Source organism: Scyliorhinus canicula, chromosome 17, assembly GCF_902713615.1.
Source record: "Scyliorhinus canicula chromosome 17, sScyCan1.1, whole genome shotgun sequence".
Taxonomy (NCBI): domain Eukaryota; kingdom Metazoa; phylum Chordata; class Chondrichthyes; order Carcharhiniformes; family Scyliorhinidae; genus Scyliorhinus; species Scyliorhinus canicula.
Window position 1 is genome coordinate 130,831,484 of NC_052162.1, and position 26,128 is coordinate 130,857,611.

At 47.1% G+C, this 26,128-nt stretch overlaps 1 protein-coding gene across 5 annotated transcripts; it reads right to left on the reverse strand.

The window, feature by feature from the left end:
- On the reverse strand, nt 1-26,115 carry LOC119952410 (zinc finger protein 229-like). Of its 5 annotated transcripts, none has more exons than XM_038776140.1 (5): nt 26,060-26,115; nt 13,521-13,570; nt 12,045-12,163; nt 6,121-7,520; nt 1-840 (listed from the first exon to the last, which is right to left on the reverse strand). In XM_038776140.1, exons 4-5 carry the CDS (start codon nt 7,404-7,406, stop codon nt 804-806), a joined length of 1,323 nt encoding a protein of 440 aa, XP_038632068.1. In that variant the 5' UTR covers nt 7,407-7,520; nt 12,045-12,163; nt 13,521-13,570; nt 26,060-26,115; the 3' UTR covers nt 1-803. The 5 variants fall into 5 exon arrangements, with proteins under 5 accessions (XP_038632068.1, XP_038632066.1, XP_038632067.1 ...); XM_038776138.1 differs by lacking the exon at nt 26,060-26,115 and adding an exon at nt 13,947-14,243; XM_038776139.1 differs by lacking the exon at nt 26,060-26,115 and adding an exon at nt 13,908-14,243.
- Nucleotides 26,116-26,128: the final 13 nt, after the last annotated feature.

Here is a 26,128-nt window from a genome sequence, read left to right on the forward strand (position 1 = left end):
GAAACCCACGCACACACGGGAAGGATGTGCAGACTCCGCACAGACAGTGACCCAAGCCGTAATCGAACCTGGGACCCTGGAGCTGTGAAGCAATTGTGCTATCCACAATGCTACCGTGCTTTCTTGTCAGCGTGAACACGTTGATGAGAAATGAGCACCTGAGAACTTTTAAAGTACTTCCCAAAGTCTGGGCATTCAAAAGGTCTCTCATCGTATGAACCCGCTGGTGTGTCAGCAGGTGGGAGGATCGAGTGAATCCCTTCCCACACTTGGAGCAGGTGAACGGTCTCTCCCCAGTGTGAATTCTCTGGTGTACAGTGAGTTGAGATGATCGCCTGAACCCAGTTCCGCAGTCGGAGCACCTCGTCAGTGTGAACTCGCTGATGGGACATCAGTTCCCAGGAACGTTTATAGCACTTCCCACAGTCTGGGCATTTAAAAGTTCTCTCCCCGGTGTGGATTCGCTGGTGAGTCAGCAGGGTGGATGACTGAGAGAATTCCTTCCCACATACCGAGCAATTGAATGGCCTCTCCCTAGTGTGACTGCATTGGTGAAATCCCAGTCCAGACAGGCAACAAAATCTCTCCTCACAGTCCCCACATTTCCATGGTTCTTCTCCAGTGTAACTCCTCTTGTGGTTTGACAGGCCAGATGATCGGCTGAAGTCTCGTCCACACACAGAACACGTGTACGGTTTCTCGCCACTGTGAACGGTGCCTTTTCCTTCCATGTTCAAAATCCAATGATGTTTAGGTTTTGATAATTTAGGCAACTCAGTCAGATCCTGATGTGATGTTTGCTTTCAGTTTCCCAACTGCAAATCCTCCCCATCTAATATCCTGTGAAATTGGTATAAAACAGAAAAAAGGGAGTGAGGGAGAACCCACAAAAACACAAAGGCAGGTTGTGAAACTGAGCTGAATGAATCTGGTTATTTGTGGGGCCGGTTCTGGGAAAAAGTGACCATGAAAACTGCTGGGTTGTCATAAAAACCCAACTGGTTCAATAATGTCCTTCAGGGAAGGGAGCCTGCCACACGGTCTGGACTTTGACAAGATTGGCCTCAAAAGGAGACGAGGAAGTGACGGGAAAGCAAGGTACTGAGGAGAGGGATTTTGTATATCTGCAACTTCACCAGAACCTTCCAAATGCTCGACCTTCAACACTGAGAAGGACCAGGGTAGCAGGTGGATGCAAATACCATAATTTTCAAGTTCCCTCCAATTCACATTGCCCTAACTTGTCTGAGATCCAGTATTGGATGAATATAAATTTCCTCCGATTATATATTGGAAAAACTGAAGCCATTGTCTTTGTCCGCACTACAAACTCCATTCTCCATCCCGCTCCCAGGCAACTGCGTATTCTTTCACGGAATGTGGGTGTTGGTAGCTAGGCAAGCATTTATTACACATCCCTATTTGCCCTTGATGTTGTCTACCTCATACGCTGCAGGAAAGGATGTCCCGAAGTGTGGTACATTGGCGAGACCATGCAGACGCTGCAACGACGAATGAACGGGCATCGCGCGACAATCACCAGGCAGGAATGTTCCCTTCCAGTCGGGGAACACTTCAGCAGTCAAGGGCATTCAGCCTCTGATCTCCAGGTAAGTGTTCTCCAAGGCGGTCTTCAGGACGCGTGACAACACAGAATCGGCGAGCAGAAACTTATAGCCAAGTTCCGCACGCATGAGTGCGGCCTCAACAGGGATCCTGAATTCATGTCGCATTACATCCACCCCCCACCATCTGGCCTGGACTTGCAAAATCCTACCAACTGTCCTGGCTTGAGACAATTCACACCTCTTTAACCTGGGGTTACCCCATCTCTGGTTTGATTACCTGCAAATGTTCGCATTCCAAGCATTGTCTGGCATCTTTGACTTTGTCAAATACCTACAGTGCAGAAGGTCATTCCCCCCTGTTGTTGTAAAGCAACAGTGCTAACCACTGTGCCATCTACTGGAGAGGTGGCAGCGGCAGTTCCAGGATTTTGATCAAACGACAGTGAAGGAATGGTGAAATATTTCCAAGTCAGAATGGTGAGTGACTTAGGGGTGTGGATCATGCAGATGGTGTAGCCCCACGTGTCTGCTGTCTTTGTCCTTCGAGGTTGTAGAAGACAGATGGGGAGGTTCAGTCAAAGGATTAACATAAAACATACAGTGCAGAAGGAGGCCATTCGGCCCATCGAGTCTGCACCGACCCACTTAAACCCTCACTTCATCCCTATCCCCATAACCCAATAACCCCTCTTGACCTTTTTGGTCACTAAGGGTAATTTATCATCGCCAATCCACCTAACCTGCACGTCTTTGGACCGTAGGAGGAAACCAGAGGAAACCCACGAAGAGACGGGGAGAACGTGCAGACTCCACACACTGACCCAGCGGGGAATCGAACCTGGGCCCCTGGTGCTGTGAAGCCACAGTGCTATCCACTTGTGCTACCGTGGGATCCTGCAGTGCATCTTGTGGATGATACACACTGCTGACACTGTGCATCGGAGATGGTGGGTGAATATTTGTGGATGGGATGCCAATTGAGGGGGCAGCTTTGTCATGACATTGCCCCCACATCAGCTCATCCAATTCTGATACTTAATTCCATGCAACAGGTATCTCTAAACCTATGTAAACCTGAGACCATCCAAAACCCTGCTTTCCATGTCCTCACTCACACCAAGTCCAATTTGCTTATCACCCCTGTATTTATTGCCCCACAATGATTCCTGGTGAAAGCAGCACTGCTATTTCAAATTGCTTATTCTTGTTTTTTAATCCCTCCCTGGCCTCACATCTCTCAATCTCTATAATCTCCTCCAGCTCCTAACCCTCTCGTCAGCTCCTAACCCTCTCGTGTCTCTCAACAGTACCTCTCACTGGAGCAGTGTCCCGAGCTGCTGCAGCCTGGAACTCTGAGTCAGAGAAGCGGGAAGGAGGAGTCAACATAGTCTGACACAAACTGCAAATCTCAGATACCAAGGGCGAGTTTAGTTTCCCGTCCGGAAATCCTGTTCTTCCAAACCCCCGAGAAATGTAGTTTCCACAAATCCATCACAGTCAGTCCAGGGGAGAAATTCACTAATGTCCTTCCGGCTTCCTGTTTTGTAGCACATGTGCAGTAATGCATTGTCCCAATAAAGATGGCCACCACGCACTCTGTTGCATATTGCCCCCTACAAAGATGACCGCCGCGCTTGCGCTGTTGCATTGTGTCCCCGATAAACATGGTGACCGTTAAAGGTGGGCCAACATTCGCACAAGATTCGTAACTGCCGCCCGGTCGGTATAAACGCGGTAATCGAAGCTTGCTATTCCGGGTCTAAGGCACACCCCGGGTTTTTTATGAAATGTCCTCGCCAACTCCATTTTCCCCTCTGCCAACCCGCTCGCGCCATTACTTTCTTTGTGTTTCTCACCTGATGCTAATTAGCCCGAACTACCTCCAACAATCACACTGCGCATGGGCCTGTCACAGCATGACTGCGCCTGCGCAATGTGCCCGAACTACCTCCAACAATCACTGCGCATGGGCCTGTCACAGCATGACTCTACGCCTGCGCAATATTTCTCCGTGGAGATAACCGACATTATGTATCTCTGCCAATGATGGGTAATAGCACCGCTATTAAACATCAATCGTGGTAAATGCTAAATAATATTTTTTGATCCGATTGGGATTATAGCTACAGAATCTATTAAAGTTACAATCAATTGGGCAGCACGGTAGCACCAATCACTGTCTGTGCAGAGTCTGCACGTTCTCCCCATGTCTGCATGGGTTTCCTCTGGGTCGGGGTGGGCAAACTTTTCCGTGCAAGGGCCACATTCAGAAATTCACAATTTTAATGGGCCGCATAGTATATTAATTAATAGTCCCGGTTGTAACCAATTAGCGTACGGCATATACCTCAGCGCTTCCCCCGGCGGCATCCTGCCTTTAGCCCTCTTTTTCTCTACTTTTCAAAAATGGCGCTTCACCCGGTTATGATTCTGGGCACCTCATATAGAACATAGAACAGTACAGCATAGAACAGTACAGCACAGAACAGGCCCTTCGGCCCTCGATGTTGTGCCGAGCAATGATCACCCTACTCAAGTCAACGTATCCACCCTATACCAGTAACCCAACAGCCCCCCCCATTAACCTTATTAAAAAAAAACTTTTTTTTAATTAAAAAAAAAACTTTTTTTTAATGACTTGATCTTGGTGGGCCGCATAAAGACCTTTGGCGGGCCGCATGCGGCCCGCGGGCCGTAGTTTGCCCACCCCTGCTCTGGGTGCTCCGGTTTCCTCCCACTGTCCAAAGACGTGCAGGTTAGGTGCTAAATTGCACTTAGTGTCCAAAGAAAGGTTAGGAGGGGTTATTGGGATAGGGTGGAGGCGTGGGCTTAAGTAGGATGCTGTTTCTAAGGGCCGGTGCAGACAATGGGCTGAATGGCCTCCTTCTGCACTGTAAATTCTATGAAAAGCATTGAGTCAAATGTTAGCCCAGGTCAAGGAAGAATCTTTATTCACACATATTGAACAAGGAGGCTAGTTTAGCACACTGGGCTAAATAGCTGGCTTTTAAAGCAGACCAAGACAGGCCTGGTCAGAGTGGGGTGTGTCTGACCACAGTTGGCCTGTTGGTTTGCAAGGACTATGTACTTGCTGAGCACAATATAAGATATATTCTGTAATTGTGTTATACTTAAAAATCTGTGTGCAATGTGTGGGGGTGGCACAGTGGTTTGAACTGCTGCATCACAGTGCCAGGAACCCGGGTCCAACTCTAACCTTGGGTGACTGTCAGTGTGGAATTTGTACGTTCTCCCAGTGTCTGCGTGAATTTCCTCCAGATGCTTTGGCTTCCTTCCACAGCCAAAGAGGTGCAGGTTAGGTGGATTGGTTATGCTAAATTGTCCCTGGGTGGGGGTTACGGGGTTAGGGTGGGGGAGTTGACCTAGGTAGGGTGCTCTTTCAGTGGGTCGGTGCACTCGATGGGCTGAATGGCCTCCTTTTGCACTGGAGGGATTCTATGAATTGTGTAGGTTGGGTGAAGGAGTATTTTATGATAGTCAATCTTTTCATATTTCTTTTAATGTTTCAATCTTTTCTGAAAAGCAAATTGGCAGTCCCGTGACTCTGTTCATAGACATTTCTGATAAAAAAGTAAAACTTCAGTCTATTGAGCCAGGCTTCTATTCTGGGATCTTCCCGCCCTGTAGTAACATCAGTGGGAATCATAACAAGGTACATCATGTTTTATACAGTACCTTGGCCACAGGAAGACTTTCCAAAGTCCTTCACAAGTGTGTTACGAATCATCTCATTAACATGGTTTATTCCTCATACCTCAGTGCTTGGGTCTCCAATTTGGTCCCCAGAACACTGCCATCTTTTCCATCCAATAATGGAAATGCTCATATATTTGGCCAGGTGAAATGCCCCCAGGGGTGTAAAGTGGTGGATCCTCTGGCTCAGTGTGAGCCCTGATTTGTCGATGGACTAGCAGTATCGAATAAGACCAAAGAGAAAATGCTGGAAAATCTCAGCAGGTCTGGCAGCATCTGCAGGGAGAGAAAAGAGCTAATGTTTCGAGTCTAGATGACCTTTTGTCAAAGTTGGACTCGAAACGTTAGATCTTTTCTCTCCCTTACAGATGCTGTCAGACCTGCTGAGATTTTCCAGCATTTTCGTTTTGGTTTCAGATTCCAGCATCCGCAGTCATTTGCTTTCATCCAGTGTCTTATAAATAAGGCCTCACAGATGCTTCATCTGGACCAAGTCAATTGGATAGCCAAATGGCTGAATTGTCTCCTAGAACTCTCTTATTGCAGATTCTTCGAAATGAATGGGATCAGACCTACCCAAGCTGTCTAAAACAATGAAACAAGGACCTAAAGCAAATGTTGGTGTCTTAGCCAGAGGACGTGCACTTCCAAAGGAACTAACTTGCGTCCTGAGATATTAAACACTTACCACATTGCGTTTGACACAAAGCTGATTTAGTTGATTCTTTTCCGAATATTAACACATTACTGAGCTATAGTTTATTTTCAGCAGAAAGGGATCCCACTGATGTGGTTCACCCGGAAGTGAGTAAAAGCAAAATCCAATTACTGCACTCACTTATGAACTCGCTGGTGGGTCAGCAGGTTGGATTTCCGAGTGAATCCCTTCCCACACTTGGAGCAGGTGAATGGTCTCTCCCCAGTGTGAATTCGCTGGTGTTCAATTAGTATTGATGATCTTCTGAACCCAGTCCCGCAGCGAGAGCATCTGAACGGCCTCTCGTCAGTGTGAACACGTTGATGCGACGTCAGGTCTCCAGATCTTTTATAACACTTCCCGCAGTCTGGACAATTAAAGGGTCTCTCCTCAGTGTGAACTCGCTGGTGTGCCATGAGTTGGGATGACTGAGTGAATCCCTTCCCACACTTGGCGCAGGTGAACGGTCTCTCCCCAGTGTGAGTGCGCTGATGTTCAGTGAGATGAGATGATTTCCGAAACCCAGTCCCGCAGTGAGAGCACCTGAACGGTCTCTCGTCAGTGTGAACACGTTGATGGGACATCAGTTCCCCGAAACTTTTATAGCAATTCCCACATTCTGGGCACTTAAAGGGTCTCTCCCCAGTGTGAACTCGCTGGTGCACCATGAGTTGGGAGGATCGTGTGAATCCCTTGTCACATTCAGAGCAAGTGAACGGTCTCTCCCCAGTGTGAATGCGCTGATGTACAGCGAGTTGAGATGATTGCTTGAACCCAGTCCCGCAGTGAGAGCACCTGAATGGTTTCTCGTCAGTGTGAACACGTTGATGGAACATCAGTTCCCAGGAACTTTTATAGCCCTTCCCACATTCGAGGCATTTAAAAGGTCGCTTCTCAGTGTGAACCTGCTGGTGGCGTGTCAGTTCCCTGGAACTTTTAAAGCACTTACCACATTCTGGGCATTTAAAAGGTCTCTTGTCAGTGTGAACTCGCTGGTGTGACAGCAGGTTTCCCGAGTGAATGAATCCCTTCCCACACTGGGAGCAGGTGAATGGTCTCTCCCCGGTGTGAACTCTGTGGTGGGTAAGCAGGTTGGATGACTGAGTGAATCCCTTTCCACACACAGAGCAATGGAACGGCCTCTGCCCAGTGTGAACTTGTTGGTGTCTCAGCAGGTTGAATGACTGAGTGAATCCTTTCTCACACACAGAGCAGGTGAATGGTCTCTCCCCAGTGTGAGTGCGTTGGTGAATTTCCAGTTCAGATGGGGAATGGAATTCTTCCTCACAGTCCCCACATTTCCATGGCTTCTCCACATTGTGACCGCATTTGTGTTTCAACAGGTCAGAGGGTTGGTTGAAGCTTCGTCCAGACACAGAACACGTGTACGGTTTCTCCCCACTGTGAACGGCGCTTTTTTCTTCCATGCTCAAAATCCAAAGTGACACAACGATGACAATAAATGGCCGACTCTGTCAGATGCTTTGATGTAATGTTCAGTTTGAGTTTCCTGATTGCAAATCCTCCCGTTCTAATGCCCTCTAAATTGATTTAAAACAGAAAAAAAAGGGAGTGAGAGAGAACCCAGAAAAAACACAAAGGCAGGTTGTGATATTGAGCTGAATTAATCTGGTCATATAGGGCAGCACGGTGGCCTAGTGGTTAGCACAACCGCCTCACGGCACTGAGGTCCCAGGTTCGATCCCGGCTCTGGGTCACTGTCCGTGTGGAGTTTGCACATTCTCCCCGTGTCTGCGTGGGTTTCGCCCCCACAACCCAAAAATGTGCAGAGTAGGTGGATTGGCCATGCTAAATTGCCCCTTAATTGAAAAAAATAATTGGGTAATCTAAATTTATAAAAAAAAAAAATCTGGTCAATTGTGGGGCCGGCACTGGGAAAAAGTGACCATGAAAATTGCTGGATTGTCATAAAAACCCAACTGGTTCAGTAATGTCCTTCAGGGAAGGGAACCCCACACAGTCTGGACCCTGGACACTGGCAGCAGAAGCATGGGAACAGAAGGAGAGAGAGCTGAAGAGAGTGGGGGGATAGCACACATGCCCAGCATTCATTATGAATTTCCTAATGGCTATAACTGGGATTTTGGGACTGAGTGACTAAGAATTTCAGAAGGGTTGTTTGACATTTCCTTATATCCAAGATCATTTTCTCTCAACACATTGCTTTCCTTCTTCTTCATATTCCTGTTTAGAGATCCAGAGAAAGGCAGCGCGGCAGAAGTAGGAGAGGGAGGGAGAGAGAGAAAAGGAGAGTGATTTTACATGTTTGAAACTCCCAGAACCTCCAAAACCCTCAACCTCCATCAACTAGAAGGAGCGACGAAGCAGGTGGTATGTGACACCCCCATCTGCAAGTTGTCTTTTGATTTGCACACCATCCTGACGGTGTCTGACATCCAGCACTGGGTAAAGATAAATTTCTGGGCAGCACGGTGGCGCAGTGGTTAGCACTGCAGTCTCACGGCACCGAGGTCCCAGGCTCGAACCCGGCTCTGGGTCACTGTCCGTGTGGAGTTTGCACATTCTCCCCGTGTTTGCATGGGTTTCGCCCCCACAACCCAAAAATGTGCAAAGTAGGTGGATTGAACATGCTAAATTGCCCCTTAATTGGAAAAAAATGAATTGGGTACTCTAAATTTATTTTTAAAAAGAGAGAAATTTGTTCCAATTCAATATTGAGAAGAGCAAAACCCATTGTCTTCACTTCTCACGACAAACTCCACTCCCTCTCTCTGGCATCTGTCTGACGCTGAACCAGACTGTTCACAACCTCAGTTTTCTGGTTCACCCCAAACTGAGCTTCCAACCGCACATCCCCGTCATCACCCGGAATTACTCTTCCCACCTTAGTAGCATCGCCGACTCTGCCCGAGTCTCAGGTCATCTCCGTCTGAATCTCTCATTCATTCCTTTGTTACCTCGAGACTTAACTGTCCGAACGCACTCTTGGCCAGCTTCCCACACTCAACCTCTTTGGAATCTCGGGATCATCTGAAACTCTGCCGCCTCCTTACTCACACCAAGTCTGGTTCACCCATCACTTCTGTGCTCGCTGACCTGCAAAGGTTCTCGTTTAAGGAGTACCAACATTTAAAAAATCTCACCCCTGTTTTCAAATCCCTTCATGGCTGCGAACACTCCGCTCTCTGTCATCTCCTCCAGTCACAAACACCACTGTGATCTTTGCTCTCATCTAATTCCGGACCCTTGAATATTTCCGATTTTAATCACTCCACTGTGGGCAGCACGGTAGCTCGGTGGTTAGCACAATTGCTTCACAGCTCCAGGGTCCCCGGTTTGATTCCCGACTGGGTCACTGTCTGTGTGGAGTCTGCACGTTCTCCCCGTGTCTGCGTGGGTTTCCTCCGGGTGCTCCCGTTTCCTCCCACAGTCCAAAGATGTGCAGGTTAGGTGGATTGGCCATGCTAAATTGCCCTTAGGGTCCAAAATTGCCCTTAGTATTGAGTGGGGTTACTGGGTTATGGAGATAGGGTGGAGGTGTGGGCTTGGGTAGGGTGCTCTTTCCAAGAGCCGGTCACTCGATGGGCCGAATGGCCTCCTTCTGCACTGCAAATTCTATGATCTACTAACCACTGGTGGCCATTATTTCGGTTCCCTCAGCTCCAAGCTCTGGAATTTCCTCCTTTCAGCTGTGTCTTTACTTCACTCTCTTTTTAGACACTCCTTAAAACCTACTTTTTTGATCAAACCTTTGGTCACCTGCCCCAATATCTCCTTCTGTGGCTCAGTGTCAAATGTTGCTTTGTAACATTATTGTGAATATGTGAATAGTCTTGGAATATTTTATTACATTAAATCTGTTATGTAAAATACAAAATGAGATTGATTTGGACATATATCATACAGGGATTTGGGCAGCACGGTAGCATTGTGGATAGCACAATTGCTTCACAGCTCCAGGGTCCCAGGTTCGATTCCGGCTTGGGTCACTGTGCGGAGTCTGCACATCCTCCCCGTGTGTGCGTGGGTTTCCTCCGGGTGCTCCGGTTTCCTCCCACAGATGTGCAGGTTAGGTGGATTGGCCATGATAAATTGCCCTTAGTGTCCAAAATTGCCCTTAGTGTTGGGTGGGGTTACTGGGTTATTGGGATATGGGGAGGTGTTGACCTTGGGTAGGGTTCTCTTTCCAAGAGCCGGTGCAGACTCGATGGGCCGAATGGCCTCCTTCTGCACTAAATTCTATGATAATTCTATGATATATCATTGCTCCTTCATCATCACTGGGTGAATAACCTGCAACTCTTTACCTAACAGCATTGTGGGAGCACCTTCGCCACACGCTAAGGACAATGGCTTCACAGCTCCAGGGTCAAACATCATCTTCTCCACAGGTGACTGGGGATGGGGAATATTTGCTGCTGGTCTTGTTAGTGACACCAAGAATACCTTTTTAAAACATGTCTATCTTTTTTTTTAAAAAACAAGAGTACCCAATTATTTTTTTTTCCAATTAAGGAGCAATTTAGCGTGGCCAATCCATACCTAGCCTGCACATCTTTGGGTTGTGAGGGTGAGACTCTTGCAGACACGGGGAGAATGTGCAAACTCCACACAGATAGTGACCCGGGATCAAACCCGGGTCTTCAGTGCCATTAGGCAGCAGTGCTAACCACTGCGCCGCACTTAAAAACATGTATATCTAAAGTAGATTAAAAGCATTTCCAGAAATATTTGTTTAGAAAATATATTTTTTTTTACACTGTATCAAGGTGGTGGTGTATTGGTATTGTCACTGGACTAGTAATCCAGAGACCCACAGTAATACTCTGGGGATCCAGGTTTAGATCACAGAATCCCTACAGTGCAGAAGGAGGCCATTGAGTCCGCACCGATCCCCCGATAATGCACCCTACCTCGGTCCACTCCCCCATCCTATCCCCGTAACTCCATTTAACCTTTGGAAATGCTCAGTAGGTCAGATAATGCCCCTTGAGAGAGAAAGAGAGTTAATGTTTCAGGATGTGTAGAATTAATTACAGGGAATAAACGTGGAGCAGAAAACGTTGGTCAATGTAAGCTCAGAAGAGGACAGCACAGTGGCGCAGAGGTTAGCATTGCTGCCTCATGGCGCTGAGGTCCCAGGTTCGATCCCGGCTCTGGGTTACTGTCCGTGTGGAGTTTTCACGTTCTCACCGTGTTCCCGTGGGTTTCACCCCCACAACCCAAAAGGGGGCAGCAGGGTAGCATGGTGGTTAGCATAAATGCTTCACAGCTCCAGGGTCCCAGGTTCGATTCCCGGCTGGGTCACTGTCTGTGTGGAGTCTGCACGTCCTCCCCGTGTGCGTGGGTTTCCTCCGGGTGCTCCGGTTTCCTCCCACAGTCCAAAGATGTGCGGGTTAGGTGGATTGGCCATGCTAAATTGCCCGTAGTGTCCTAAAAGTAAGGTTAAAGGGGGGGGGGGTTGTTGTGTTACGGGTATAGGGTGGATACATGGGTTTGAGTAGGGTGATCATGGCTCGGCACAACATCGAGGGCCGAAGGGCCTGTTCTGTGCTGTACTGTTCTATGTGCAGGGTAGGTGGATTGGCCCTTAATTGAGGAACAAAAATGAATTGGATATTCTAAACTTATTTTTCAAAAATGTAAGCTCGGTCGTCGGAGAGAAATATACTGTTGTGCAGGAAACACTTCCTGATCACAGAAAGATAAAGCGGCTAAATCAGCAGTAAATGGTGAGGCGATGGGAAACCTCATTTAGATTCAGCTGGAAAAAAATAACGGTAAAATCCCAAAAATGGTTAAGGTACACACATTATTAGAAACAGAGGAAGTTAGACAATGGCAGAGAGGTGATCAGGGAGGGCAGATGTGAAACAGAGCAATAGATGGACATGGATTCAGATCCACAATAAAGGAGTCAGACGGGCAGCAAGGTGGCGCAGTGGGTTAGCCCTGCGGCCTCACGGGATTTTTATAAAAAATAAAGGAGTCAGACCATGTCCCAGAGACATTATACCTCTCACAGAGAACAGCGCACAGCACTAGGAGCTATATATTACAGGTAAATGGTCAAAAATACTCACCTCTGAAACAATTTCACTGTTTTCAATATTGAAATCTCCAGCTGGAGCCTGCAGCTGGAAAGATATCAGAAGCACTGGAATGACAGGAAAACCTCCCGGTCATCAACTCTTCTTGCACTCTGTCAAAGGAGATTATAAAAGTCATAAGTTTCAGTCCAGGATAGAGGTTCAGATGAGATCAACAAGTATTTGGATTTGAGTTCACTGTGTGTTATACACGTGCACGATTTAGATTTGTCATGTGTCCAGAGGTACAGTGAAAAATATTGTTCTGCGTACAGTCCAGACAGATCATTCCATACATGAAAAACATAGGACATGCGGTAAATAAACAATGTAAATTGTGTATTTGGCACAGTGGTTAGCACTGCTGCCCCACAGCTCCAGGGACCCGGGTTCAATTCCGGCCTCGGGTGACTGAGTTTCCTCCGGGTGCTCCAGTTTCCTCCTATCGCCAAAGATGTGGTGGATCGGCCATGCTAAAATTGGCCTTTCGTATCCAAAAGGTTAGGTGGGGTTACTGGGATAGGTTGGAGGTGTGGGCTTAAGTGGGGTACTCTTTCAGTGGGTCGGTGCAGACTTGATGGGCCAAACAGCCTCCTTCGGCACTGTAAATTCTATGAAATACATAGCAGCATGTAACCAAGAAGGCTGATGGAATGCGAGATGAATTGAGCATGAAAGTAAAGATGTTATGCTTCGGTGAGACCACACCTCAAATACTGTGTGCAGTATTGGACTCCTTATTAAACGAAGGATGTAAATACGTTGGAGGCGGTACAGAATAGGTTTATTAAATGGATACCTGGAATGAGTGGGCTGTCTTATGAGGACAGGTCAGAAAGGCTGGACTTGTCTCCACGAGAGTTGAGAACAGTTAGGTATGACATGATTGAAGTATAAACGATCCTGAATGGTACTGAAGGTAGCCGTGGAAAGAATGTTTCCTCTTGTGGGAGAATGCAGAGTTAGAGACCAATGTTTTAAAATTAGGGAATGCCCTCTGGGACAGAGATGAGTTTTTTTTCCCCTCTTTATAGGGTTATGCAACTTTGGAGCTCTCTGTCTCAGAAGACAGGGTCAGTGAATATTTTAAAGACAGAGGGAGATAAATTATTATTTTGTTTCTAAAAATTTAGAGTATTCAAGTATTTTCCTTCCAAATTAAGGGGCAATTTAGCATGGCCAATCCACCTATCCTGCACATCTTTGGGTTGTGGGGGTGAGACCCACGCAGACACGGGGGGGGGGAGTGTACTCTACACGGCCAGCGACCCATAGCTGGGATCAAACCTGGGACCTCGGCGCCGTGAGGCAGCAGTGCTAACCACTGCAGCGCCGTGCTGCCCAAGATAGATTACTGTTAGACATGGGAATCAGAGGCTATCGGGAGTAGATGGGGAATGTGAAACACAACACAAACAGATCAGTCATGATCTTATTGAATGGCAGAGCAGGCTCCAGGGGCCAAATTACCTATTTCAGCTCCTATTTTGTATGTTGGTCAATCCTCCTCTTTTTAGCCCCTGTAAAAGAAATTTCCAAATTCCATCACTGTCAGTCCTGCATCGCGCATGCGTCCCACCGCAAGTTGCCCCCTGACCTCCAGCACACTGCCCTTTACAAAGATGGCGGCCATTCGCCATCCGGGTGACGGAGACTCTGATGCCCCGCCCACTCCAGCAGCCACCAAGATGGATGCCCACGAGCTTTGGGGCCCGTCGAACTGAGATGGCGGCCGTTCCCAGCTTGGAATAAAAAACCCGAAGCGGCAAACTCGAGTGCTAGCATTCCTACTCAGGGCTTGCGGCCTACGCTGTGATTCTGAAGCCTCCCCTCACCCAGTGCCATATTCCCCCTCACCCCGGACTCCATTCCTGCCCTGCACCGCCCGGATCTCACCCGCTTGAACAGCGTCGCCGTGACTCAGGCTCGTCCCATCAAAATGACATTGCGCATGCTCCAGATCGGACCCACGACTGCGCATGATCGAGAGCAGGTCTGCGCATGCTCACTACTGTCCTGTAATGGGGTGTAGATCCGCGGGGCATATTGGGCAACAGTGCAACTGAACTACAGAACTAGCAGAGACAATTAGTCAAACCAAATCACACATAAATCCTTGTGAATGTGCAATAAAAACAGAAAATGCTGGAAAATGGAGCATCTGGAGAGATCAACAGAGTCAATGCTTCAAATTAATCTCACTCTTCAGATTGAATGAGTGCCCTGCGATTCTATATTGTTCAATGTGATTGAAACTGTTGCTCACATGTGAAAATACATTGAGATTTTTAACTATTCCTACTGGCTCCTCTCTCTTCCACCCTGAAGATACTGACTGGTGAACATATTGCTACTACTGTATTGTACTCTGTTGATGCCCTTGTGGGCTCTGCCTGTGGCTCCGCCCCCTCGGGGGTGGTATATAGATCTGCAGCTTGTAGGCGGCACTCAGTACAGAGCAGTCACAGGCAGGCACAGATCTAGCTTATTAAAACCACTGTTCGTTTCTACTAGTCGTCTCGTGTGAATTGATGGTCGCATCACTGACTGAGCAGGATTCAATCCCGCAGTCATTGATTGTTCTCTCTTCCTCTCTCTATGCCCCGATTCTGAATATTAATTATGTTATAGAATGATACAGCATAGATTTAAACCATTCTTCCAAACATCCCTGTGCTGGTTCTTTGGACCATGCAGCCAATGAATTCCACAGACCTGTTGGCACTCTTTGATGTACTAATGCATTAAAGGTGAATGGCAACATTTTCCAGTGGGATATTTCTCAGTCACACACCCCTGTGGAAAAATCGAATGCCTAGTGTATTGCACAGAGATCAAGTTTTCACTGGTTAGTGAAGCACTCAAGAGTACCTGGTGGAGTTAAATTCAATCATGGTACACACACCCAGACTGTCAACTCCACATGGACAGTGACCCGGGGCTGGGATCGAACCTGGGTCCTCGGCACTGTTAGGGAGCAGTAGTAACCACTGTACCGCCCGAACATTGGAATTGATGATACAGGCCCATTACCCACAGTAAAAGGAGGGGAGCGTTATATCCTGGTAGTTATAGATATGCTTACCTGGTGGATTTTCTGTAAAAGAAATTCTGCAGTTACTGCAACTAAAACCCTGCGGAAACAGATCTTTACCGATGGAGCTTTCTGAAAAGTCACCAGGTAAGTCAGTGACCCAGCCATTGACCATGACCAAATCATAGAACGGTTACAAAACAGAAGGAGGTCATTCAGCCCATCTTGTCCATGCCAGTCCTCGGACACCCAGGTGCCCTTTCTAATCCCACCTTCCTGCACCCGGTCCATAGCCCTGTACTTTGGAGCATTTAAGGTGCAGACCCATGTACCTTTCAAAAGAGTTTTTGAACTCTGCCTCCACCACCAACTCGGGCAGCAAATTCCAGACTCTCACTATCCTCTGTGTAAAAAAGCTTTTCCTCATGTCGCCTCTACACCTTCTGCCACTTATCTTGAATCTATCTCCCCTGGTTCTAGAATTCTCCACCAGGGGAAATAATTTTATCCTGTCCACCGTATCTCTTCCCCATAATTTTGTTCAACTCAATTAAGTCACCCCTTCTTTGTTCCAAGGAAAATAACCACAACCTATCCAATCTCTCCTCATAGCCACACTTCTCCAGCCCTGGCAACATTCTTGTAAACCTCCTCTGCACTCTCTCCAGGGCAATAACATCCTTCCTGTAATGTGGTGACCAGAACTGCGCACAATATTCCAGTTGTTCCCTCACCAGTGTTTTAGACCATTCAAATGTTATATCCTTATTTTTATATTCTATACCTCTGCCAGTGAGGGGGAGCATTCCATATGCTTTCTTAATCTTGTCTACTTGAACCTGTGTACCTGTACGACAAGATCTCTCACTTCATCTACCCTGCTTAGTATATTCCCATTTATTGTGTACTCTCTACAACGGTTTGACCTTCCTAAATGCATGACTTCACGCTTCTGTGTTAAATTCTATCTGCCATTTTATCACCCATTCCACCAATTTTTGAAATTATAGCTAACCTCTACATTGTCTACCACTTGGCCAATCTTTGTGTCAGCTGCAAATTTCCCAATCATGCTCCCCACATTCACGTCCAAATCATTAATATAACACAAACAGGGTCCCAACACTGAGCCCTGTGGAACACCACTTGAAACAACTTTCCAATTGCAAGGGCAGCCATCGGCCATTACCCTTTGTTTCTTGTTACTGAGCCAACTGTTTATCCAGTTTGCCACATTGCCCTGTATCCCACATTGCCCTGTATCCCACATTGCCCTGTATCCCACATTGCCCTGTATCCCACATTGCCCTGTATCCCACATTGCCCTGTATCCCACATTGCCCTGTATCCCACATTGCCCTGTATCCCACATTACCCTGTATCCCACATTGCCCTGTATCCCACATTGCCCTGTATCCCACATTGCCCTGTATCCCACATTGCCCTGTATCCCACATTGCCCTGTATCCCACATTGCCCTGTATCCCGCATTGCCCTGTATCCCGCATTGCCCTGTATCCCGCATTGCCCTGTATCCCGCATTGCCCTGTATCCCGCATTGCCCTGTATCCCGCATTGCCCTGTATCCCGCATTGCCCTGTATCCCGCATTGCCCTGTATCCCGCATTGCCCTGTATCCCGCATTGCCCTGTATCCCGCATTGCCCTGTATCCCGCATTGCCCTGTATCCCGCATTGCCCTGTATCCCGCATTGCCCTGTATCCCACATTGCCCTGTATCCCACATTGCCCTGTATCCCGCATTGCCCTGTATCCCGCATTGCCCTGTATCCCGCATTGCCCTGTATCCCGCATTGCCCTGTATCCCGCATTGCCCTGTATCCCGCATTGCCCTGTATCCCGCATTGCCCTGTATCCCGCATTGCCCTGTATCCCGCATTGCCCTGTATCCCGCATTGCCCTGTATCCCGCATTGCCCTGTATCCCGCATTGCCCTGTATCCCGCATTGCCCTGTATCCCACATTGCCCTGTATCCCGCATTGCCCTGTATCCCGCATTGCCCTGTATCCCGCATTGCCCTGTATCCCGCATTGCCCTGTATCCCACATTGCCCTGTATCCCACATTGCCCTGTATCCCACATTGCCCTGTATCCCACATTGCCCTGTATCCCACGGGCTTTCACATTCTTGACCAATCTGCCTTGTGGGACTTAGTAAAATGCCTTGCTAAAATCCATGTACACCACATCCACTGCACTATCTTCATCAATCCTTCTTGTCACTTCCTCAAAGAATTCAATCAAATTTGTGAGGCAAGACCTTCCTTTAACAAATCTATGCTGATTATCCTGGACTAGTCCATGCCTTCCTATGTGACACTTAATCCTACCTCTCAGGATTGATTCCAGTAATTTGCCCACTACTGATGTAAGACTAACTGGCCTATAATTGTTTTTACTTTGATCCTTTTTAAACAATGGAACAAAGTTTGCATTTCTCCAGTCCTCTGGTACCTCCCCTGTGTCTAGTGAGGATTGGAAAATCATTCTCAGAGCATCTGTTATCTCTTCCCTAACCACCTTCAGTAGCCTCAGGAAAAAATCCATCTGGCCCTGACGACTTATCAACTTTCAAGGATTTTAATTCTTTGAGTACTTCCTCTCTATTTATGATTATCCCATCCAGTATCTCACAATGTTCCTCCAGGACTACTATATCTGCATTATCCATTTCCTTTGTAAACACAGAGACAAAATATTCATTTAAAACTCTTCCCACAGCCTCTGCATCCACATACAAGTTCCCCTCTTCATCTTTGATAGGTTTCATTTTTTCCTTAACTAACCTTTTACCATTAATATATTGGTAAAACATCTTTGGGTTTTCTTTAACTATACTCCCTGATATTTTTTCATGCCCTCTCTTTCATTTCCAAATTTCCTTTTTAACTTCATCCCTGCACTTTCTATACTCGTCTAGGCTCTCTGCAGTGCTTAGTTCTTTATGCCTATCGTACGCTTTCTTTTTCGGTTTGATCTTCTCCTGTATTCCTCTAGACAACCAGGGGGGTCTAGATTTGGCCACTCTTCTTTTTGAGGGGACATGTCTACTTTGTACATTTAGGATCTCTCCTTTTAGTGCTTCCCACTGTTTTCCCACAGATCTATTCTCTAGCAATGTTGGCCAGCCCACCTCAGCCAAGATCCCTTTTCATTTCTACAAAATCTGCCTTCCCCCAGATAAAAAAATGTATTCCTGCTTTATCTCTGTCCTTCTCCATGGTAAGGCTGAATCTAACTGAATTGTGATCACTATCTCCGATATGGTCACCAACTGTCACTTCACCCACTTGCCCTTCTTCCTTCCCCAAGACTAGGCCTAGGATTGCATCTCCTTCCGTTGGGTTGTCACTAATTGGTGAAAATATTTTCCTGGACACACTGCATGAATTTTTCTCCCTCAGTTCCAATATATATTGTTTGATTCCCAGTTGATATTGGGATAGTTAAAGTCTCCTACTATTATTGCCCTCTTGTTCTTACAGGCAGAGATTTGTCGACATATTTCCTCTTCTATCTCCCTTTCACAATTTAGGGGTCTATATAATACTCTTAGTAGTGTGACTGCCCCCATGATCAACCCATAAAGCCTTGTTTGTTGACCCGTTCAGTATATCATCCCTTCTCACAACTAGAATGGATTCTTTAACCATTAATGCTACTCCCCCTCCTTTTTTATCTCCCTTTCTCTCCTACCTGAAAACTCTGTATCGAAGGATACTGAACTGCCAGTTTTGTCCCTCCTTTAGCCAGGTTTCCATTATAGCAATGACATCCTGCTGCCATGTGTCTACCTGTTCTCTTAACTCATCTACCTTCTTTGTAATACTCTTTGCATTGAAGTACAAACAGTTTAACTCCACCACTTTCACTTGCTTGGCACTTCTTAAAACTTTGCTTCTTCTGTAGTTCAACGTCTATCATTATATCTTCTACGTCACTAGCTAAAGTTCTACCTCCATTTTCCTGATCTGATTTTGACCCATCTGATCCGACGCCTGGGATCCCATCCCCCTGCCACACTAGTTTAAATACTCCCTAATAGAACAAGCAAAAGCCCCCGCTAGGATATTGGTTCCAGCTCTGCCTGGGTGCAACCCACCCTGTTTGTAATAAAAATAAATAAAATAAAATTGCTTATTGTCACAAGTAGGCTTCAAATTAAGTTACTGTGAAAAGCCCCTAGTCGCCACATTCCGACACCTGTTCAGGGAGGCTGGTACGGGAATTGAACCGTGCTGCTGGCCTGCTTTGGTCTGCTTTCAAAGCCAGCAATTTAGCCCTGTGCTAAACAGCCCCTACAGGTGTACAGTCACAGGTGCCACCTGCCCCAGAACCGGTCCCAGTACCTCAAGAATCTGAATCCCTCCCGGCTACACCATTTCTCCAGCCATGCGTTCATCTGATCTATCCTCCTATTCCTGCTCTCTCTAGCGCATGGAACTGAGAGTAATCCTGAGATATAATTATCTTTGCTGTCACAAGTAGGCTTACATTAACAATGCAATGAAGTGGGCAGCACGGTGGCGCAGTGGGTTAGCCCTGATGTCTCACGGCGTTGAGGTCCCAGGTTCGATCCCGGCTCTGGGTCACTGTCCGTGTGGAGTTCGCACATTCTCCCCGTGTTTGTGTGGGTTTCACCCCCACAACCCAAAGATGTGCAGGGTAGGTGGATTGGCCTCGCTAAATTGCCCCTTAATTGCCAAGAAAAATGAATTGGGTACTCTAAAATATAAAAAAAGACATTGCAATGAAGTTACTGTGAAAAGCTCCTAGTCACCACATTCTGGCGCCTGTTCAGGTACACAGAGGGAGAATTCAATTCACGTGGCAGCGCGTATTTTGGACTTGTGGGAGGAAACCGGAGCACCCTGTAGCCACCTGGGGTAGCCACGTCCCGATTCCAAAATGGACACTCGCAAAGAGTGCAGGGAAAAATGGACAGTACTAGAGAAAACAAGCAGGTGCAAGGTTTCCTGTGTATTAAGACTTGCAGAACCCAGACAGAACTGAAACCAATAGCCATTAGCATATTAATGAGCTATCTCCGGTGACAAAAAGGAAACATTGAAACAATCGAGACCAGGACAGACTCCCCGGCGCCAGTGGAAGCTAAAACAAAGACAGGCCAACGGTTACATAGGGCCTGCCCAATGATCAGGGAACAACCCCGGTATTGGAGAAAATCAATACGAACGATTGGGACATGGTCCAATGAATTGGGACCAAGTCCGGGGTCCGTCCAGAAGAGCACGAAACCCCTTGGGGTATAAAGCAGAGTCCCCAAGGTCAGTTCGCTCTCTTACACTTACTCCTCTCCATCTTCAACTTGGCATTTGGCTCTCAGCGACGAGAGGCCGCCAAGCACCAGCCAAGTAAGTCTAAGGTCAACGCACGCTGCGAGATAGACGCTCCTAGCTACTATTCGGTACTAGTTCAAAGCCAACAGTATCAGAACCGGACAACGGCCATTGTTCCTCTGACTGAATGGGCCACTCGAAGTTAAGTATAGGCTTTTAGTAGTAGTTGTAGTTTAGTGAGTAGAGTTTGTGCATGAGTAATAATTGACTGTGTGTGTAAATAAATGTGCATTGATTTCAAACTTACTAACTGGTGTATCGAGTCATTGATCAGAATTCGGCTTTGAACCCTGTGGTGGTACCAGAAAGATACCTGGCGACTCTTGAGCAAAGGTAATTAAAACAGAGCAAATTAAGGGAAAGCATAACAAGCAACAACCCGGAGGAAACTCACGCAGACACAGGGAGAACGTGCAGACTCCGCACAGACAGTGACCCAAGACGGGAACCTAGGACCCTGGAGCTGTGAAGCAACAGGGCTAACCACTGTGCTAACGTGATTACTACATTTGAGGTCATCTCCTAACTTCCTGCAGATCCTTATCCTTTAGTTTGCCTATCGTTGGTACCAATGTGTACCATGACCACTGGCTGTTCACCTTCCCTCCCCAGAATGTCCTGCAGCGGTTCCGTGACATCCCGGACCCTGGCACCAGAGAGGCAACATACCATCCTTGATTCACGTTTGCGACCACAGAAGCATCTGCCTGTGCCCCTAACTATTGAATCCCCTATCACTACAGCCCTGCCATTTGTTTTATTCCCACCCATCTGAGCAGCAGATCCACCCACGGTGCTGTGGATTTGGCTGCTGCTGCTTTCCTCTGAGCGGCTATCCCCCCCAACAGTATCCAAAGTGGTATATCTGTTTGAGAGGGGGTGGTGAGCACAGCGGTCTCCTGCACTGCCTTTCTGAGTCTTTTACTGTTCCTGATGGACACCCATTCCCTTTCTGTCTGTGCAATCCTCACCTGCGGTGTGACCACCTTGCTAAATATGCTATCCAGGACTTCCTCAGCATCGCGGATGCTCCACAATGAGTCCACCCGCAGCTCCAGCTCCGAAATCCGGTTAACTAGAAGCTACATTTGGACACACCTTCTGCACACATGGTCACCAGGGATGCAGGAAGTGTCCCACATTGTGCACGAGGAGTATATCACGGGTCTGAGCCTTCCTGCCATAATGCCCTTCTTGATTAAGCTCGTTACTCCCTAAAAAGAAACATTACGTTAGCTAGGAACCTTGTTTCTTAATTAAATGAAAATGAAATGAAAATCGCTTATTGTCACAAGTAGGCTTCAAATGAAGTTACTGGGAAAAGCCCCTAATCGCCACATTCCGGCGCCTGTTCGGGGAGGCTGGTGCGGGAATTGAACCGTGCTGCTGGCCTGCTTGGTCTGCTTGCAAAGCCAGCGATTTAGCCCTGTGCTAAACCAGCCCCAAAGTAACTCTTCTATCGTGATTAGTACCAGACAAGCTATACACATTTTAAATTTATTTATTTTTAGTTACAACTAAGTTTTAAACAATGAATTTCATTAAAAGATTGGGGGAAAAAACTCACCCGGATCTACTCACCAAATCAGCTGCTTTGGTTGGTCCCACGTCACTTTCTGAACTGCGGTTTGTCTTTATCCTTCTCTTCTGCTTTCCGAGTCACTTCTTCTCTATTCTCTCAACTTTTTCCCCCTCACTGTTATAACTTTCAGTTGCAGTTATTTATACACAGTCCCTAACATCAATCAGTTTACTGCTTATCTGTGATTTCTTCCCCCCCCCCCCCACCTCGAACCCCATCGCGCTGCTTGAACAGCTTAAGAGAAGGCTGTCCCAGGGCAGCACGGTGGCGCAAGTGGTTAGCACGGTTGCCTCCCGGCGCCGAGGTCCCAGGTTCGATCCCGGCTCTGGGTCACAGTCTGTGTGGGGCTTGCACATTCTCCCCATGTTTGCGTGGGTTTCGGCCCCACAACCCAAATGATGTGCAGGGTAGGTGGATTGGCCACGCTTAATTGGAAAAAATGAATTGGATACGCTAAATAAATTTTAAAAAAAGAAGGCTGTCCCTCGCATGTCCACTGTTCCCTCCTTCCAAAGGTAAGTACTGTCTCTGAGTCTCGGGCTGTCTTTATAATCTATATCTTTTTTGTATACATTCAGTGACTTGGCCTCTACAGCCTTCTGTGGTAGCAAATTCCACAGGGGCTGGTTTAGCACAGGGCTAAATCACTGGCTTTGAAAGCAGACCAGGGCAGGCCAGCAGCACGGTTCAATTCTCGTACCAGCCTCCCCGAACAGGCGCCGGAATGTGGCGACTAGGGGCTTTTCACAGTAACTTCATTTGAAGCCTACTTGTGACAATAAGTGATTTTCATTTTCAGGTTGACTACCCTTTGAGTGGAAGCGTTTTTCCCTCATCTCAGTCCAAGATGGTCCTTCCTGTATGCGGAGACCGTGCCCAACTAGGGAAACACCCTCCCTGCATCTAGTCTGTCCTGCCCTGTTAGAATTATACACTTTTCAATTAGATCTCCTCTCATCCTTCTAAACTCTAGTGAATACAGGCCCAGTTGAACCAACATCTCCTCATGGGGCAGGCCTGCCAACAGTAGTGTTAGCCCAGTGAACTTCTGCTTCACTCCTTCTGTGGCAAGTATATCCTTTTTTAGATAGGGAGACCAAAACTGCAGGCCATACTCCGGATGTGATCTCACTGTATGGCAACCGCAACACATCCCTACTTCTGAACTCAGCTCCTTTTGCTGCGAAGGCCAACATATCATTAGCCTGCCTAAGTGCTTGGTGCACCAGTCTCTGCATTTTCATCGACTGGTGTACCAGGACACCCAGACCCCTTTGTACATCCATACTTCCCAATATATCGCCTTTAAATAATACCCATCTTTCAGTTTTTCCACTCCAAAGTGCAGAACTTCACTTCTTCCCACATTGTACCATATCTGCCATATGTTTTCCCATTCACTCAACTTCTCAAAGTCACGTTGATACCTCCTTGCATCCTCTTCAGAACTTCACCCAGTTTTGTGTCATCAGGGGGAGGCGGTGACGTAGTGGCATTGTCACTGGGCTAGTAAACCAGAGATCCAGAGTAATGCTCTGGGGACCCAGGTTCAAATCTCGCTACCGCAGATGGTGAAATTTGACTTCAATAAAAATCTGGAATTAAAAGTCTCCTGATTCTTTTTTAAACATAATTTTTAGAGTACCCAATTAATTTTTTCCAATTAGGGGCAATTTACCGTGGCCAATCCACCTACCCTGCACATCTTTGGGTTGTGGGGGCAAAACCCACGCAGATGCGGGGTTAAAAGTCTAATGATGACCATGAAACCATTATCAATTGTCGTAAAACACCATCTGGTTCACTAATGTCCTTTAGGGAAGGAAATCTGTCATCCTTACCTGGTCTGGCCTACATGTGACTTCAAACCCATAGTAACGTGGTTCACTTTTAACTGCCCCCTCAAGGGCAATTAGGGATGGGCAATAAATGTGGCACAGCCTGCAATGCCCATGTCCCATGAACGAATTTAAAAAAGCAAATTTGGAGATATTACATTTAGTTCCCTCATCCAAATCATTAATATATATTGTGAACAGCTAGATTACATAGATTACATAGAATTTACAGTGCAGAAGAAGGCCATTCGGCCCATCGAGTCTGCACCGGCTCCTGGAAAGAGCACCCTACCCAAGGTTAACACCTCCACCCTATCCCCATAACCCAGTAACCCCACCCAACACTAAGGGCAATTTTGGACACTAAGGGCAATTTATCACGGCCAATCCACCTAACCTGCACATCTTTGGACTGTGGGAGGAAACTGGAGCACCTGGAGGAAACCCACGCACACACAGGATGTGCAGACTCCGCACAGACAGTGACCCAAGCCGGAATCGAACCCAGCACCGATCTCTGCAATATCCCATTAGTCACGGTCTGCCACGAAGAAAAAGACCCATTTCTTCCCACTTTGTTTCCTGTCTGTCAGCCAATTCGCGATCCATGCCAATACAGGATCCTATCCCACGTGCTTTCGTTTTGCCCACTCACCACCTATGTGGGATCTCATCAAAAGCCCTCTGAAAACTTCAAAATGCACCACATTCAATTGTTCTCTACTAGTTCGATTCAGTAGATTTGTTAAGTTTGATTTTCCTTTCATAAAACCAATGCTGGTTTTGTCTTGTCCAATCCCATTCACTGTTTTCCAAATGTTCTGTGATCACATCTTTCATTTTTTAAAATAAATTTAGAGTACCCAATTTTTTTTTCTAATTGAGGAGCAATTTAGCGTGGCCAATCCACTTACCCTGCACATCTTTGGGTTGTGGTGGTGAAACCCACGCAGACACAGGGGGAATGTGCAAACTCCACACGGACAGTGACCCAGAGCCGGGATTCGAACCTGGGACCTCGTCGCCGCAGTCCCAGTGCTAACCACTGCGCCACAACATGCCGCCCTGATCACATCTTTCTTTTTTTTTAATACATTATCTTAGTTACACAGCCAGGGCTCAGAGTGTGGACAGAGGCGAACCCCTAATCCAGCTCTTTGCCTGCTCCAAAAAACAATTCAAATTGAATCCAATTCATGGTCCCCATAAAGAAGACATACCAGATCTGAGCCAAAAGGCTCAATCTACGCTCAATGTTAGCCAAAAGGCCGAGAAGCGATGATCACATTTTTCATAATAGACTCCAGCATCTTCCCCACTCCTGATGTTCGGCTAACTGGTCCGCAATTCTCCCTCTTTTCTCTCCCTCCATTTTTAAATAATGGAGTTACATTTTCCACATTCCAATCTGGAGGAACTGCTTCAGAGTGGTCCCCACCGGGGTCTCACTTCCCACTGCTACTCGACGGACTCATGACCAGTTCCTTCGCAATCCCGGAAAATCCCTAGCATCCTCCCCGCTAAAGGCAGTGGAGAAGATGGGTGCTGTCCATCTCGACAACTCCAGGGAGAACCATCCCACCCATTACATTAACTATTCAAGGGATACTATGAGGCTAATTGGGAAGGTCCACGTGATGTTCTACATAGATTGGGACAAACAAATCCTTTTCCACCCCCTCTTTTTTGTTAAATTTAGAGTACCCAATTGTTAATTTTTTTCCCAATTAAGGGGCAATTTAGCGTGGTCAATCCACCTACACTGCACATCTTTGGGCAAACTCCACAGGGACAGTGACCCAGGGCCGGGATCGAACCCGGGTCCTCGGTGCCATGAGGTAACAGTGCTAACCACTGCGCCCCCATGCTGCCCAGACAAACAAATCTAATATTAGAGAATTGGAAGGGCAGCACGGTGGCACAGTGGGTTAGCACTGTTTTCTCACGGCGCCGAGGTCCCAGGTTCGACCCCGGCTCTGGGTCACTGTCCGTGTGGAGTTTGCACATTCTCCCCGTGTTTGTGTGGGTTTCGCACCCACAACCCGAAGATGTGCAGGCTAGGTGGATTGGCCATGCTAAATTGCCCCTTAATTGGAAAAAATTAATTGGGTACTCGAAATTTATTAAAAAAAGAGAATTGGAAATGAGAAGAGGAAATAGAATAACTGCTGTACCTTGGAGATTAATGTAAACTGTACAACAATGAAGCACTGTTGCTTCACAGCGTCAGGGTCCCAGGTTCA

Coding starts and splice junctions, on each gene's coding strand:
- LOC119952410 (XM_038776140.1), bottom strand. CDS start 7,406: ATGGAAGAAAAAAGCGCCGTTCACAGTGGGGAGAAACCGTACACGTGT. Junction 841..6,120: donor ACCCACCAGCGAGTTCATAA/GTGAGTGCAGTA, acceptor CCAATTTCACAG/GATATTAGATGGGGAGGATT.